The sequence below is a fragment of the Benincasa hispida genome, chromosome 3, assembly GCF_027475165.1.
Source record: "Benincasa hispida cultivar pf3 chromosome 3, pf3_genome.v1.1, whole genome shotgun sequence".
NCBI classification, from domain to species: Eukaryota; Viridiplantae; Streptophyta; class Magnoliopsida; order Cucurbitales; family Cucurbitaceae; genus Benincasa; species Benincasa hispida.
In genome coordinates, this window is record NC_143480.1 from 44,633,040 (window position 1) to 44,650,080 (window position 17,041).

Genomic DNA, 17,041 nt, shown 5'->3' on the forward strand with positions numbered 1-17,041 from the left:
GTCTAGATAATATGTTAGAGTGAGTTGAGATATATATTGGGACTTTAAATATATGCTTGAGGGCAAACATTGTCTTAAATTTAGGGGTGTGATAACTTGTAAAAATACAAGTTGTTTGACCTCTTTTATCTAAAACAATTAGGAAAAGTCATGGGAGAATGTGTTGACTTGATGAGAAAATCATGAAATTAATCATATCCTGTGATTGTAAGCATACAAAACTAACAATCCTTGAAAATTATAAAAATGTGCTTTTGAACGCAGGATTCTATCAAAGAAAATGAGAAAAAACCGGCAAAAGAAGCAAGTCACAGCAGCATGATCGTATAGAGAAAAATCTTGACGCCAGCTTGTCATCGCATAAGTTCCACACGATAAGAGGGAATGTGATTCTGAAGGCAAAAAACGTATGGGCGGTGGAAGTCAAATAAAAAAGATCAAGTTGGTAGCTGATGTGAAAGGTTTGCGACAGAGCAAATGAACTTTTGACACGAGGCAGGCGACACGGCAGGGCATGGAATTTAATGCATGGTGTCAATATAATTATTAGAAAGAGATGTAGAAACTTCTTCTCGACGCCTATAAATAGCCCACGAGATCGAAGATAAATATAGAGAAGACATAATCAAGAAATTGGCCAGACTTTGCTAAACTTTTCATTATTCATTCGCCATAACTACCCTCTCCAAAACTTTTCCTTGAGGAATTTTAAGCGAAAGCTCAAGGTTTCTCTCTGAAGAGGATGAAGAAGGATGTTATCACCATCACAATCGCAATGAAGCAGCTTCTAGAGGAGCCAACAAATGAAAGAAACTACAACCCACGACTTGACTTTCTATCTTTGTCTTTCATTTCAATTTTATTTCACTAGTATTTGTATTGTTGAGTAAGATCGAAAAACCTTCATTATCAATATGAATATGTTTACATTTTCTCAGCTATCCATATTTTTACCATCGAGCATGAGCAACTAAATTCATAATGGATTGGGAAGATAAAACTAACATGTACTAAGTAATACATGAGTAAGCGTTCATCTTGTTTAATGCGTGCTTCATGAACTATTTGGATCAATTGAGAGATTTCTCTAGATGGAGCTAATCACTGCTTGAAAAGGTAAAGGATTTTAGATCTCATTAAACAAGGGAAGAAACACCTTTAGAAATAAAGATAGAATTTTCTACCTGAAATACTCATCGCATGCATCCTATAAATAGGGTATTGTGGCTTTAACGCACCGAGAGATGAGTTTATCTTTATAAGTAAATTGAATGAACGTGTGGCTTATGTATTGCTTAGGAAACGTTAGTGAATATTTTTCTCAACCCTACTTTGTCTATTGAGATTTTATACTTTTATGATCGCAAGCTGCTTCACTTCAAGTTGTGATTGTCATCGCACATTCATCAACATCCATCGCACCTCACACACACCCACCACTTGAACACTAGTGTAGGTAGTAAGATTGATTAAAAAAAAACTGAGTTCATTGCATATTTGAAACAATTCATGTTAAAATCAAAGCAATCATTCTATCGCATCATTAGGCGTGATCCTTGTGTTCGACCCTGGATTCCCTAGGACTATGATTGAATTTGGGTTCAATTAGATAAAACCATATGTTCATGAGTTTAAAGGCACAGTTCAGTTTTAACCATATCACATCAATAGAAACACATCAGTCTACTAAAAAGGGGTGGCTGATTTGAAAAAAAAAAAATTGTTTAAAAACATTTTGTTCGTGAATTAAGGAAACTTTTGAGTTTTCTTTTTTAAAATACATATAATTGATTATAAGTTGGGGATAAAAAGGCAATTGAACCTAATATTTGTGTAATTAAGAAGTCCGCTTAGACATTCTTATAAATGTTAGAAAAGTTTGACATAAATATACTATAGAGTCTTTATTAGGACCTTATGTGTTGTTATTCTCAAATTTTTTATATATTCCACTAAAAAAAGAGTGATTTAATAATTGAAAAAAAATTAACGTGTCAAAAAAGAAAAAAAAAATGACTGAAAAAACATATTTAAATAGAAAATATGGTAATTTATGTGATGAAATGGGATGGGAGTGTCAAAATTTTCAATAGGAAAAGCATGAATAAAAGAAGATTCCATGACTATTACTTAATTCATTATTATTATTATTATTATTTGGAGATTTTTTTTTCAAATATTCATTATAATTTACTTATACATATGAAGTTTGCTTCTTTCAAGAAAAATTAAAAAGAAAAGCCTGTATCGCGTTCTTCAGCAACCCCCTTCCTCCCATTTTCAGCCACTGCACACCGCCGCCGCTCCTGCCCGACACCGTCTCGGCGGCCGCCGCCGCACGCTGCACTTCAGTTGTGGAAGTTTCAGTCTTCCGACGAGCTCGACGCCGCTCCCTCCTCTCACGCTCTCTCGTCTCCGAGCAATCAGAGTTACTCATCTCTGTATTTCTCTATCAGAAACACAGTGGTTCAGCCCCTCCACGCCGTTGGTGAGATCGCGCCGCCTCCGCTAATTGTTCAGATCCCCAAGGTTTTGATTTTTCGTTTTATTTGTTACTTTGTTTGTTGGTTTATTATTTTCACTCACATAGAAGAAAATCAAGATTAAAAAAAGAAAAAAATTCTCCCACCACTCTAAATGAGAACATAAAACTAAGAATGTATACGTCACAGATTAAAAGGGAAAAAATTGAGTCAAAGAACAAAAGAAACATATTTTTCTTATCTAAATCAATAAATAAAAAGAAAAAAATTTGAGAAAAAAAAAACATTGTTTGAACTGAAAATTTGCTCTCTGTGGGTGAAGAAATTTGTATTTTGAAAATATTGGAACTGTTAAAATCAGTTTAAAGGCAAAAGAGAAAAAAAAAACAAATTATTTGTTGCTAATTGTTATGAATTGAGGGTACTGATAAATATTTAATTGTGATGTGGAGCAGTGGAAAACTAGGACATTGAGAAATGGCAAGCCAAGCAGCTAGTTCTTTGAATGGCAACTTGAAGGCAAACCTCCTTTACTTTTACACTAATGCATATTAACTGTCGGAATTGTTGTGTAATGCATATTGTAGGTCATTATGGATTAGAAATTGGCTTCTTGTTTACTGCACGCTAAGTGTATGCAGGATTTATTTGTGGACTATCTTTTCGTTTTTTCTGTAGTATATTGATGGGATAGTGAAGTTTAACTGTTCCCTTTTTATGTGAAGTGCCATTGCGGGTATCAAGGTATGTTTGCGATGACGTTCTGTTCCAAGTGCTTAAAAATATTTTTGCCCTTAAAAATACCTTTTTAAGCAGTTAGAAAGTCATTCCAATTTGGCCCTAAGTTGTGCTTTTGATTATGCATGTTCTTGTCCAGTTGGTTTTGAAAATGATAGTGTCTAGTCTATCAGCTCTTGTTACACAATCTCGTGCCAGAGTTGGGGGAAATGTTTACGTCACAGTTTGGGGAAATGTTTGCTTGGAAACTCAGGTGCACCTGTCTATCAACTTTATTTGATAAGAAGCATTGAGTTAATAAAGAAACAAAATTTGTATGATAGGTTTTGATTAGGGTTTACATTCTGGACATTTAGAAAGCGTCCATGCAATTTATTATAATTTGGACAGAATTCTTTTAAATTTGAAGTAAACTACCCTCTAAAAGAGAAAAAGAAAAATCAACTGCCTCTGATTTTATCATGTCTAAACCATATGGTAGGATGGCAGTGTAACATTTTGTATCGTGTTTGATGTTACATTTTATTCAGGAAAGTAGCATGTCTTTACAGGGTAAGGTAGTAAGATTTCCTTATTTTAGAACATTCTTAGTGTTATGGATTTTGAATATGCCTTCCCATGGTGTTTTATGTCAGCGATTAAATGATATTTTCCCCATTTACTGTTTGAAAATTAAATTATCTTTGAATTTCGGTTTTCTACATATTAAATTTTTCTTCTTTTTTATTGATAACACCTGCAAATTTGTTAAACTTGGATGAGGGAGATTTTGGCATAGGAAATTTTAGAAAAAGGAGTGGAACCCTTCTCCAAATGGGTTTTGGAGATTCTATAGTGGACTACTTGGCATTCCATTATTACAGAAAAATACGGGTGTTGAATTTGGATGATTCATGAAGGAAATTAGCCCTTGTTTTCAATGACTTAAGTTACTTGTCTGATTTACTCTGATACATCTTCAAGTGGTAGAAGAATATAAAAGGCCCTTGGTGGGGCTTGGTACCTTTCTGATCTAAGGATCCAAGGCTTGTGTGCTTTCATCAATGGTAAGCAGCAACACACTAGTAATTACTAGAATTTTATCTTTTGAAGGAATTTGTGATGGAGAGAAAATTAAAACTGGTCTCATATGAGTGGAGCTGTAAAGATTCAGATGCTGTAAGACCTATTGTTAGTAACGAAAGAGATAGTAACACAAATTGCCCTCCTTTCACTCTTTTGACAAGAACCTTAGCATAATTTTTAGACTATAAGTTTTTCCATTTTTATGGGTGAGCAGAGCAATTTACATGCAAACATTATACTATTAACGTGTAAGCTTATTTGGAAAAAAAACTACTTAACAAAGTTCCTTTTGTAAACGTCATTTTTGATGGTATAAACTCTGCAGAAAACATTCAAAGGGGTTTCCCTTGTTAATTTGATTTGTTGTTATATGCGTACATTGTGTAGAAGTAGAAGTAAAGACTTAAAACGTGTATATTGCGTTGATGCACTTTTAAAGGACTTTGCAATTATCGAAGGATTATGTTTGCATGGAAAGTGAAGGAGTTTTTTCGGGATATGGGTGGTTTATTTTAGCATCTTGGCTTTTATGCTGTCATGTGGACTATTTGATTGGATTGAGAGGAAAAAATTTATTTGGTCAGAAGTTATCAGCAGGAACTTTGGTAAGAATGAAATAGGAAAGCTTTCGTTTATAGTGGTTGAAATTTTACTCAATGAGTTCAATCTGCCCTTGTGTCTTCCAGATCATCAGATCATATTGATAGGCGGTCGAATTTCTCTTATTATTATTATTTTATTTAGCCTCTGCGTGGTGTTCTTGGATAAATACTTTTGTTATATGAACACAAACCATTAACATGGTTATGCATCAATAATGTTCCAGAAAGCACTTGCTGGCTTGAGACGCATCAATTTGGAAGGCCTGAGGTGGAGAGTGTTTGATGCCAAAGGCCAGGTTAGAATGCAATATTAACTCTTCACTTGATATTTGGTTTCTCAGATTATGAGATAGAATGTTCAACAGTATTGATATTTGCTAGAAACAAATACAGCTGCTCTAACTTTTTCTACCAGGTTCTTGGGAGATTAGCATCTCAAATATCTTCCGTGATTCAAGGCAAGGATAAGCCAACATATACACCCAATCGAGATGATGGGGATATGTGCATTGTGCTTAATGCCAAGGATATCGCTGTCACAGGAAGAAAACTCACTGATAAAGTTTATTACTGGCATACTGGGTAAGTGCTATATGTTTCTGTAGTTTAACTCGAACTATTGGTCATTGGCTTGTACCCCGAAGTTAGTTTTTTTCATCCATTAAGATTAGAAAGACATTTGTTTTGTTGAAATTTTAGACCCCGTTTAGAAACTATTCGGTTTTTGAAAATTAGATCTATTTTCTCTCAATTTTTTTCATACGTTTGCAACTTTATTAAGTGAAAGAGTTGAATTCGTAGCTAAATTTCAAAAACAAAAACTACTTTCTTTTTAACATAGGTAAAAATTTAGAGGTGGAAGAAAGTTCTTTTTTTAATATATATACACACATACATAAAGAGGCTATTGCTCAAAATACAATGAAACAAAATAGTAAGGAACATACGAGAACATAAAAAGAGAGAGAACTTAAATTTCAAAAACTAAAAACTAGGTTACTAAGCGGGGCTTAGCGAATCTGAATGACATAACGTCTGTTTGGATTAATTTTCTAAGGGCTCAGAAAGGTTTTTTTTTACTTGAAAACTTTTGTAAGTACTAGGCTGCAGAAAAGTAGAGGGAGTAGTTCATTTTAGTGCTGCTTTGGTAATAGTAACATTTTGTTCCGCACTGTGTTTCAGCATTTGTTTTCAACTATGCGTCGTTTTGTAGGTATGTTGGCAACCTCAAGGAAAGAAATTTGAAGGATCAGATGGCCAAAGACCCTACAGAAGTCATACGTAAAGCTGTATTGCGCATGCTTCCAAAAAATAAACTGCGTGATGTTAGTTCTTAAATTTATTTGGTGTTTGGGATTTTCAGTTACCTAATGGAGGATTAGCTTCAGTTTTTGATAAAATCTCCATCCTTTTTCGTTTTCCTCAGGTATTTTATATTAGAACTTCTATTTGATGCAGGATAGAGATCGAAAACTGAGAATTTTTGCTGGTGATGAACACCCTTTTGGCGACCGCCCACTTGAGCCCTATATCATGCCACCTCGTAAAGTAAGAGAGATGCGTCCTCAGGTAAGACGAGCCATGATTCGAGCACAAAAGAAGGCCGAGCAACAACAAAACAGCGCGAATGTTGTAAAGAAAAGTAGAAAGAAAGAAGAGAAGGTAGAAGTGATTGCATAAACAAGGCCTGGTTCCTTTTGTTTTAATGGGATTTGTGTGGATGAATCATCCATGGCAGATCTAAATTAGTTTGGAATTTCATTGAATTTTTAATGGCACCGTATAGCTTGGATTTGATATCATTTGTAAAGATATGATGCCATGCTTGGATTTCCATAGGAAACATGTTTAGTTTCTCGGGAAATTGCCAAAAATGAGACATTTTTAGTGGCTTAACGGCTTTTGAGATCAGAAGAATTTTGGGACAAATGGACATGTGAAATGTTCTAATTGCACCTTAGTTACTTAAGAAAAACCCCAAAAATTGAAAACTTGCAATTTCTCCCTCTTGCACGCGACTCCTACTGCACGGTGGTGGATATCTCCCACCATTCAGGTAGCATTTTTCATCAATGGTGCTTCCCACACCTTCCCCGAGTTCCTCTCTTTTCCCATTTCCATTTCTTAAAAAAATTGCTTTAGAATTGTGTAAGAACAAAGATGTTTTGAAATTGTAGGTTTTTTCAATACGGTGGAAAGATGAAGGGGTATGATTTTGTGTTTCTTATGGGATTTGCATTGCAGAGCCATTTTTCTAAAAAAAATATATTTAAAAAGCATCCTAATTGGTAGCATACTATGGCAAAAATTAAAACCCATCAACATTTGATTTAATTATATTCGAATGTTACCAAAACAGAAGAACAAACCTAATCCATGTTGAAAATAACAAAGGCAAGTCTATAGTGCCAAATTTGGAAGTTAGAAGATAGTTGTGAGATAAAAATAGTACCTAAAAACATTTATAAAATCATATTAAATCACCTTTAGATCACCTAGGCATTTCAAGTTTGAAAATTGTGAGATGTTTGCGAGAGAAAAAAAATAGTACCTAAAAACATGTGTAAAACTACCTTAAATCACCTCTAAATCATCCAAAACAAGTATAAACCTGATTTTGGTTAAGACATTTCAAGTTTCAATGTTGAGAGATAGTTGCAAGATGCTTGCGAGATAAAAAAATAGTACCTAAAAACATGATAAAATATGTGTTAAAAGCACCATAATCACTATAAACAAGTATAAAATTGATTTGGGGTTAGACATTTCATGTTTGGAAGTTACGAGATGTTGGCGAGATAAAAAAACAATACCTAATATTCAAGCTAAAACATGTGCATACTCACCACAAATCACCTAAAACTAGTCTGAAAGTGAGTCCGAGCTAATTGTTTCAAGTTTGCAAGTGGAAAGGTAAATATGAGGTGTTGCGAGATAGTTCCGAGATTAAAAAAAAAAAAAAAAACTTCAATGATAATGTGTATATCCTTCTTCTAAGTGGTATTTTATCTTACTTTTGGAATTAAAATGTTTCATACACATCCAACAACAAATAATAATATGAGTATTACGAGTGGGTGTGTTTCATACATCTCTAAAAACAAATAAAAGGACGGATATTTCAAGTGGGTGTATTTCATACATCTCTAACAAAAATAATAGGACGGATATTTCAAGTGGGTGTGTTTCGTACATCTCTAACAATAATGAAAATAGCTAAAGAGTGTTCATGCCTGCATATTTTCTTCATCTCTCATCTCATACACCAACCATAACGAACTAAAATTTGAACATAGGCCATCATTAAATTATCCAATAGTCTTTAGTTCTACAAAAGTTGATTTGAAGTTAGACATTTTAAGTTGGATAAAAAATTGTACCTAAAATGCTCCCTAAAACATGTTCTTACCCATCTTAAATTATCTAAAAGTCACTTAAAATAAGTATAAAAATAATTTAGAGTTAGGCATTTCAAGTTTTGAAATTGGAAGATAGTTGGAGTTAAAAAACAATAGCTAATAAACTATTTAAAACATGTTTAGATCCATCCTAAATCACCTAAATACACAGAAAAATAATTTAGAGTTGGGTGTTTCAAGTTTGGAAGTTAGAGAGTTGTTGCGAGAATTTTTTTTTTTTTTTTTTTTTTTTTTTTTTAAAAAAAAAAAACAGTATCTAAAACATGTCTACACATTCCCTAAATCACCTAAGACACAAAAATTATTTGGAGTTGGGTGCTTCAAGGTTGAAAGTTGAAAAGTCATTGCGAGATATTGCAAAATACTGTGAGATGTTGCAAGGTAAAATACAATGTCTAATAAACTATCTAAACCCACCCTAAATCATATCAATAAATGTATAAAAATGATTTAGAGTTGGGTATTTCAAGTTTGGAAGTTGGGAAATTGTTGCGAATTATTGCGAGATAAAAAATACTACTTAAAAAACTATATTAATACCATGTCTAAACCCACTCTGAATCATCTAAAATACATATACAAACGATTTGCAGTTAGGTGTTTCAGTTTGAAAGTTAGAAAGTTATTGTAAGATGTTGCGAGATAAAAACAATTTCTAATAAATTATCTAAAACATGTCTAAACTCACCCTAAATAACCTAAAACACATAAAACGATTTGAAGTTAAGTGTTTCAAATTTGGAAGTTGGAAAGTTTTTGTGAGATGTTGCAAAATTTAAAAAAAAAAAAAAACCTAAAATATTATCTAAAACATGTCCAAACTCCACTCTAAATCATCTAAAACACATATAAAAATGATTTGGAATTGGGTGCTTCAAGTTTCAAAGTTGAAAAGTTATTATGAGATACGAGATGTTGTGAGATAAAAGATGAACCTAATAAAACATGTCTAAACCCTCACCCTAAATCACCTAAAACACATATAAAAATGATTTAGAGTTGGATGCTCCAAGTTTGAAAGTAGAAAAGTTATTGCGAGATATTACGAGATGTTGCAAGGTAAAAGACAATACCTAATAAACTATCTAAAACATGTTTAAACTCACCCTAAATTATCCAAAACACATATAAAAATGATTTTTGGTTGGACATTTCTAGTTTGCAATTTGAAAAGTTGTTGCAATATATTGCGAGATGTTTGCAAGTAAAAAAAGAGTAGTTAAAAATTTGCTAAAACATGTGTAAAACCACCTTAAATCACTTAAAACAAGTATAAAATTTATTTGAGATTTCAAGTTTGAAAGTTGCACAAAGAGGAGAAAAAAATTTAACCTAACTCAACCCAACATCAATATAAAATAAAAGTAGAAGAACAAAATACCTATAACAGTTAAAAGAAATCATAAAACCGTACCACAAATAGATTGAAATTGAGAGAATGTTGAAGTTGCTAAACGCCTTTAGAGCATGACAGGAGAGCTTAAGGGAAAGAAGTTAGAGAAAAATTAGAGAGAAGTTGGAGAAAAATGAAATAAAAGATGAAGGAGGAGAAAGAGAATAAAAAGTTGCGAAATTGCCAAAAATAGGACAACAGTGTTAAAAAATTTTGGGATGGTTTTTCAAAATAAAGAGTTTTGGGACAAATGAGAATATGGAAGGTCCATTATGCCTTTTAAGTGTAAAAATAACCTTTTTATTCTATGTGTTAATTTCAAGAATAATGTATTTTTTTATAAAATGAAGTAGTAGCAAAAATTTGTCCGAAAACAATGTTGTTTGAAAAACAAATTTCTCATTTAAGGTTCAACTAGAAAGTATTGATAAAAGTAAGGTAGTTTTGGATTGAAGAAAATCGTGTATCCAGTGCACGATGTCTATCTACCAACTCACTTGCCATAAATTGTAAAAACACTAACTTGTGGATCAGGTCCACGAGTTCTTAAGAAATTCAAACGACCAAATTACCACCTAAGGAAACCATCTATAGTCCACTTGTTGGGTTTGGCAAAATGTGGAATCCCACATCGATAAAATTTTGAAGGAAGCAGTTGGTACTTTAATTATAAAAGGAGATTGGCTCCTTTGTTTTAAATTATCTCAATTAACAAAATACTTTAAGGTTTTGTATGATAATTAAATTCTCTTTTGCATTTTCTACTTCGAGAGTGGGAAAAAGAAAAAGGTTGTAAGTAGACAAAAGTTTTGAAGAAAGTGATTTTTGTAATTAGGGTTGGGGAGAGATTTCTGTGTGATTGTAGTAATTTGTCACATAGTAAATTTTTCTATTCCGTGATTTTTCTCCAATTCTGGAGTTTTCCATATAAATTCTCGTGTTCTTATTTATTGCTTTCTTTTAATTTCTCTATTACTTTCTATTTATTTCCTGCGATGAAAGTGGGAGTTTTTTTTTGTCAACAAGTAGTATCAGAGAGTTAGGTTTGTAGTATTATTTGATCTTCCATACCAGAAAAGAATTCTTGAAACAAGCAGCGGTATTGTGAATAATGTTGGTTGTTCATTATATGTCTTGCTAAGAAGGGAAGCAGATATGTCAAGCTTTATGAGTTCAGTAAAGTTTGATGTGGAGAAATTTGACGGAAGGATCAACTTTGGCGTGTGGCAAGTGCAAGTCAAGGATGTGCTGATACAAGCTGGATTACACAAGGCGTTGAAGGGAAGACCAAACAGTGATGCTTATAAAGAGTTAAACGGTGATGGTGATCCAGGAGAGTCTAGTGGTGGTTACAGTTAAAGTTCTAAGACGTCCAACATGAGCGATGAAGATTGGGAGGAGATGGAATTGAGAGCTGCAAGTGCATTCAGGCTAAATTTGGCTAAAAATGTTCTTGCAAATATGCATCGAATTTTGCCAGCCAAAGAGCTTTAGGACAAGCTTGAAGCAATGTATCAGGCAAAAAGCATCTCAAATCGGTTGTACCTGAAAGAGCAGTTTCACACGCTGCGAATGGTGGAAGGTACAAAAATCTTAGATCATCTAAGTATTCTCAATGGCATCGTTTCTAAGCTTGGAGGTGATAGGAGCGAAGAAAGAAGATGAAGATAAGGCACTCTACCTCATTTGGTCACTTCCTCCTTATGAATACATGAAACCAATCCTGATATACAGGAAAGAAACTTTAGATTTTGCTGAGGTTACTAGTAAACTTTTGTCAGATGAAAAAAGGCTGAAGAGTGAAGGGCATACTTCACAAGAAAATTTAGCATTGGTAGCTAGCAAATGTAAAAGGAAAGAGTTTATGCAGAAAAGGGTTTGCTGGGAATGTGGACAGCCTGGAAACATGAAAAAGGATTGTCTTAATAGAGCAGGTTCGTCAAAAGGCTCTGAGTCAGATGCTAACATTACCTTTCTCGCTAGGGGAGATAGTGACCCCCTTTGAAGAAGAAGAAAATCATCCTCATGGTATGTCCGCTTTACCATGATAGAGGATGTGATGTTAGTGGCTCCACAAGTTTGCACACGAGGCATTGACTTGGTGGCTATGCAAGGTGTATGGTGGAAGTTATGTCGATGGCTGAAGGACTTCCAGATAAGCCAAGTAGGAGGAAGTTGCACCATAAATTTCAGCAAGGTTTATCGGCATGTGATGAAAAAGGAAATTCGGAAGATGGTACTCCAAGTGGTCTACCCATTATGGTGGAGTGATCTATAATTCTCTAAGTTGGGAATTATGATTGTTGGTGAAGATGATGAATGTTTTAGAAGATGTGGATTCTTCAAATATTTTGCAAAGGTGGAATTTGTTGGGTTTGGCAAGATGTGGAATCCCACATTGGTAAAATTTTGAAGGAAGAGATTGGTACTTTAGTTATAAAAGGAAATGGGCTCCTTTGTTTTAAATCATCTCAATTAGCAAAACACTTTAAGTTTTTGTATGCTCACTAAATTCTCTTTTGCATTTTCTACTTCGAGAGTGGGAAAAAGAAAAAAGGTATGAGTGGACAAAAGCTTTGAAGAGAGTGATTTTTGTAATTGGGGTCGAGGAGAGATGAATTCTATTTGATTATAGGAATTTCACATGGTAAATTTTTCTGGTCCGTGGTTTTTCTCCAATTGGGAGTTTTCCACATAAATTCTTTTGTTTTTATTTATTACTTTCCTTTAATTTCTCTATTATTTTCTGTTTATTTCCTGTGGTAGAAATGGGAGTTTTTTTTTCAACACCACCACTTCCTAATACCTACCCTTCCTCTTTCCTCTTTAGTTCTCGTAAATATATAAACCCAACCAACTTCTTCTTTCCCAAATCAGTCTCTTTCAATCCAAAACATACCATAGAATCTAAAGTAGTAGAATTTCTTCAAACCAAATCCATTTTATTTTATTTTATTTGAGTGCCAATTTTCTAAAATAGAGTATTTTTCATTATCCCTCACAATAGGCTGAATTTAAGTCAACAAAATCATTTGCAGCCTTCTCTCTCTCCTTTTGGTCTTCTCCATTGATAGAAAATTTTTAAGGATGACCCATTTTTTGGGCCTAAAATATCAAATGACCCATTTTTAAAAAATAATGTCGACTGTCGCTCTGTTGACATCATTGCTATAACAAATTACATAAATTGCCCTTACAAGTGCCTCGCATTACAAGTCTCGCTCTCGATTTAAATTCCTTAGTTTGATGTGATTGCTCGTCAGTGTACGACTGATTTGACAATTTTCATGACTGAAGCCTCAAATCAATAATACATAAACACAATACAATGGTGATTTCTTTAAACTCTAAACTTCATTTCAACAGTGATTACTTCCCTGGTTTTCGATGGTGTTTTGTTGAACGAAGTTTTTTTTGTATGTGGATTTCCAAGATGAGGCTTTTTCAGAACGGAACAGGTTTTTCAAAACGTTGTTCCATTATTTTGAGTTTGTTTCATTATTTTTGTTGTGTTATTTCTGGAAAGGTAGGAATTGAGCATTACGAAATTTTATGTTGGGAGAGAGAGCGAGAGATAGAACGAGAGTGAGAGAGAGCAAGAGTAAGAGAGAGAGCGAGATTAAAAGGAAGAGCGAGATTAAGAGGGAGAGCGAGATTAAGAGAGAACGAGAGTATACTTTAATTACTTGTACAACTTAATGAAAAATGTTCTCTTGCTTTGTAGTGTCTACTTATTCGATATGGAGGTGATTGGGATGAGAATGAAAGTTCATATATTAGGGGTGAGTTGATAGGAATCATTGTGCCTGTTACATTGAAGTATGAAGAACTTAAATCTCACATTTACAGGGTTACAAATGTCAATTCTTCAGAGTTTGATCTTATAATGAGAGTTAAATATAAGCTTGAATATGATGCCCCTCTACAATACATAAGAAATGATGATGATGTTCATTTCCTTCTTTTTTTAAAAGAGCTTAGTAGACTTCAGTTATCTATAACGCTAAAATTAAATGACGAAAATATTAGAATGAGGTTCAGAAATGTGAGTTATGATGATACGACTGTGGACAGACAATACGAGGAATCATATGAGTTTCATTGAGAAGAGGATGATATTCTATTGTCTACCAACACTGTACCATCAACATTATCATTAGACAACAACCGCACTAATCCAGCAGGATTGAATTCAATGAATTATAGTGATACAGAACTGGGCGGTACTTCAGTTTTTGGTAATGAAAGATCATCTAGACTGGATTATATGGATTGTGGTCATCCAGAGCAATGTTGTGGTCCTTCAGTGGATGGTAATGAGAAACCAACAGGATTGAATGAAATGGATCGTGATCATAGAGATGTCTGTTATTCTACAGCAGCTTCAGTGGTTCTACCATCTGTGTCTTCAAGTCAAAGGGGAGAGTTAATTATGCCTAGTACCTCTTCATCTGGGATAGACATTGAAGTTGGTCAACTAATTTTTAGAAAAAAAGACTTGAAAATGCAATTATGTATTTTGTCCATCAACAAAAATTTTGAACTTAGGGTCAGGAAGTCAACTAAATCTTTGTTCACCGTCAAATGTATTGGGGAGACTTGTAAGTGGAGCCATTGTGCAGTGAAAATGAAAGGGTCTGGTATATTCAAGATTACAAAGTACTCACGTTCGCACACATGTTCCATCGAAATTCTGAATCACAACCATAGACAAGCAACTGCTACGGTTGTTGATCAGTTGATTAAAGATAAGTTTACAGGTATATGAAGTATTTATAAACCTTGTCATATCGCTGAGGATATAAGGAGAGATTATGGCGTGAACATAACTTACGATAAAGCATGGCATGCAAGGGAAGTTGCATATGATCTCACTAGAGGTACTCCAAAATATTCATATGCCATACTACATGCTTATGGGGAAGCATTAAAAATGGAGAATTCGGGTACAGTGTTTGAGATCGAACTTGAAGATGATGTGCATTTCAAGTATATATTTATGGCATTATGGCCTTGTATCAGAGGTTTTGCAAGCTGTCGGCCTGTGATAATTGTTGATGGGTCACACTTGAAAGGAAAGTACAAAGGGACCATGTTGATTGCAATTTCTATGGACAGGAACAATCAATTATACCCACTAGCATATGCAATAGTGGACAATGAAACCGATCACTCATGGAAATGGTTTATGTCGAATTTAAAATGAAATATCGGAGAACCTAATAATCTGGTGTTTGTTTCTGATCGGATGGTATCTATCAGCAATGTTGTTCATGTATTTTTTTCCACGACATTTCATGGATTGTGCACGTGGTATATAGAACAGAAACTTATTACAAACTTTAAGGAAAGTGTGGTCGGTGGGATATTTAAAGATGCAGCAAGGGCATTTCGCATGATAGAGTTCCAGACAAAATGGGATGAACTCCGTAGTTTTCGAGATGGTGCTATCACGAAATATCTAGAAGACATCGGTCTTCAAAGATGGGCACGAATTTACCAAATAGAACGAATATATGTCAACATGACGTCCAACAGTGCAGAGTGTTTCAATTCGTTAACTAAAGAGTATCGGCTATTGCCCATAGTATGTTCAGCTCCTGTGGTTCTACGAACGGAGGAATTACTGGGCATCTCGAACAACATTGCACTCTGACTACTTTGAAACCCGATTGGCAAGTGAGGCCGATAAGGGCAGACGATATCAGGTAGAGCCTATTGATTATTATCGGGTCCACGTGCGAGATAACCGATTGGACGGTATTGTCAATCTTCACACAAAGGAATGCACATGTAAGGAATTCGATTTACTTGGTATCCCATGTTAGCATGCAATTGTGGCCGCTAAGGAACGAAACATACCCATTCAGAGTCTTTGTAATCGATTTTATACAGTGGACTCTCTAATGACTGCATATGCAGAGCCTATAAATCCACTCGGGCACATATCTGAATGGAAGAGAGCTCCTTAATATGTAAAAAAAACTATCCTTCCTCCAAAGTTTATGGCACAAGTTGGGTGACAGAGAGTGAGAAGAATACCATCCAGAGGAGAATTTCGTAAACAAATTAAAATGTAGTAGGTGTGGAAATTATGGGCATAACCGACAAAACTATAGAGAACTGCTCACAATTGTGCGATGAATTGAAAATGGCAGAACTAACTCAAATGTTGGTCGAGGTTGATTGTCTAAATATAGACCCAATTGGCACTTTAATTATCTCAATGTACTCACTCTCTATGTCTTGATCTCTCAGAATGTCACTCATGCTCTTGTTATGTATACTTTTACAATGTCATTCATTCGTACAAATTTATGTATAGACTCTTAGAATGTCACTCATGTTTATGTATAGACTATTAGGAATACCATCAGAATGTAAGTCTCACTCTCTCTCAAAATCTCGCTCTCTTAATGTATTGCTCTCTCCATAAGTGTTGTTCTCCCTAAAAGTCTCTCTCTTTAAATCTCGTTCTCTCTCAAAATCTCGCTCTCTTAATGTATCGCTCTCTCCATAAGTGTTTTGCTCCCTAAAAATCTCGCTCTTTCCCTAAGTGTTGCTCTCCCTGAAAGTCTCGCTCTCTCTCACTCTCTCAAAATTTCTCTTTCTCAATGTTTGAACTTTGAACTTTGAACTTTGGACTTTGATATAATGTTTTATATACATTGATATAATGAAAAGAGTAATATATCAATTGCAATGAGATAAAAATACAAAGAGACAAAATTGTTTTATACATGTTTTACATATATAAATAAAATAAAAAATACATGTTTTATACACATAAAAAATACAGAGTGTTCGCTCACAACTGACACGCTAACTACATCCTATATTCACCCATTCTCTTCTGAGTGATTACGGAAGGATTAGCACCAGTCACCAAATGTTCTAGTAATTTTATTGCAAAGATGCCACAATCAAGCGACTCGTGTTGTATGTTGGCATTCATAGGTCGGGTGTTTTTCCATCGGGATGTGGATAGGTTCGTTTTGAACAATCCACGTCACAGTAGTGCAGTAGAAATGGTACTGTAACAGTTAATGGCTCCAAACAAGTCCCCAGCTTCATTATTGGTGTGTATGACGAAAGTGGATCGAACACGAATATATGGTCTCTATTAATGTCCATTGTAAGGATCATCTAGTACTCACTGATGTTCATTGTCGTATACACAAAATCTACATCAGCCCATTTGACATTGAATTTACTAGTGATGTAATCCTTGTACGTGTCTTCATCCTCCCACACTAGGGCAGCCTCCAATCTCGGATTATTCTTTGTTCATTTAAATACCCCTCTATGAGCATTAAGGTCACTTTGCAAAATAAAATGAGA

The 17,041-nt window shown here is 34.4% G+C and overlaps 1 protein-coding gene and 1 long non-coding RNA gene across 4 annotated transcripts; one reads left to right on the forward strand and one right to left on the reverse strand.

Moving 5' to 3' along the window:
- Positions 1-2,057: 2,057 nt before the first annotated feature.
- Positions 2,058-6,817, forward strand: LOC120074207 (Ribosomal protein L13 family protein). Of its 3 annotated transcripts, XM_090312117.1 has the most exons (7): positions 2,224-2,529; positions 2,939-3,227; positions 3,361-3,474; positions 5,113-5,184; positions 5,304-5,470; positions 6,102-6,213; positions 6,347-6,817. In XM_090312117.1, the coding sequence occupies exons 3-7, from the start codon at positions 3,373-3,375 to the stop codon at positions 6,566-6,568; spliced, it is 675 nt and encodes a 224-aa protein (XP_090168243.1). In that variant the 5' UTR covers positions 2,224-2,529; positions 2,939-3,227; positions 3,361-3,372; the 3' UTR covers positions 6,569-6,817. The 3 variants fall into 3 exon arrangements, with proteins under 3 accessions (XP_038883188.2, XP_090168243.1, XP_090168242.1); XM_039027260.2 differs by lacking the exon at positions 3,361-3,474 and having other exon boundaries at positions 2,058-2,529; positions 2,939-3,002; XM_090312116.1 differs by having other exon boundaries at positions 2,231-2,529; positions 2,939-3,474.
- Positions 6,818-7,873: 1,056 nt separating this feature from the next.
- Positions 7,874-9,844, reverse strand: LOC150037296 (uncharacterized). The gene is made up of 2 exons (XR_016528744.1): positions 9,722-9,844; positions 7,874-8,216 (listed from the first exon to the last, which is right to left on the reverse strand). It is a non-coding gene; the product is annotated as an uncharacterized LOC150037296 (long non-coding RNA).
- Between the last annotated feature and the right edge of the window lie 7,197 nt (positions 9,845-17,041).

Excerpts from the sequence above, each read along its gene's own strand:
- LOC120074207 (XM_090312116.1), top strand. The coding sequence starts at position 3,343 with ATGCATGTTCTTGTCCAGTTGGTTTTGAAAATGATAGTGTCTAGTCTA. Across the intron at positions 3,475-5,112 it reads ATGTTTGCTTGGAAACTCAG|AAAGCACTTGCTGGCTTGAG; the intron begins GTGCACCTGTCT and ends ATAATGTTCCAG. Across the intron at positions 5,471-6,101 it reads GTTTATTACTGGCATACTGG|GTATGTTGGCAACCTCAAGG; the intron begins GTAAGTGCTATA and ends GTCGTTTTGTAG.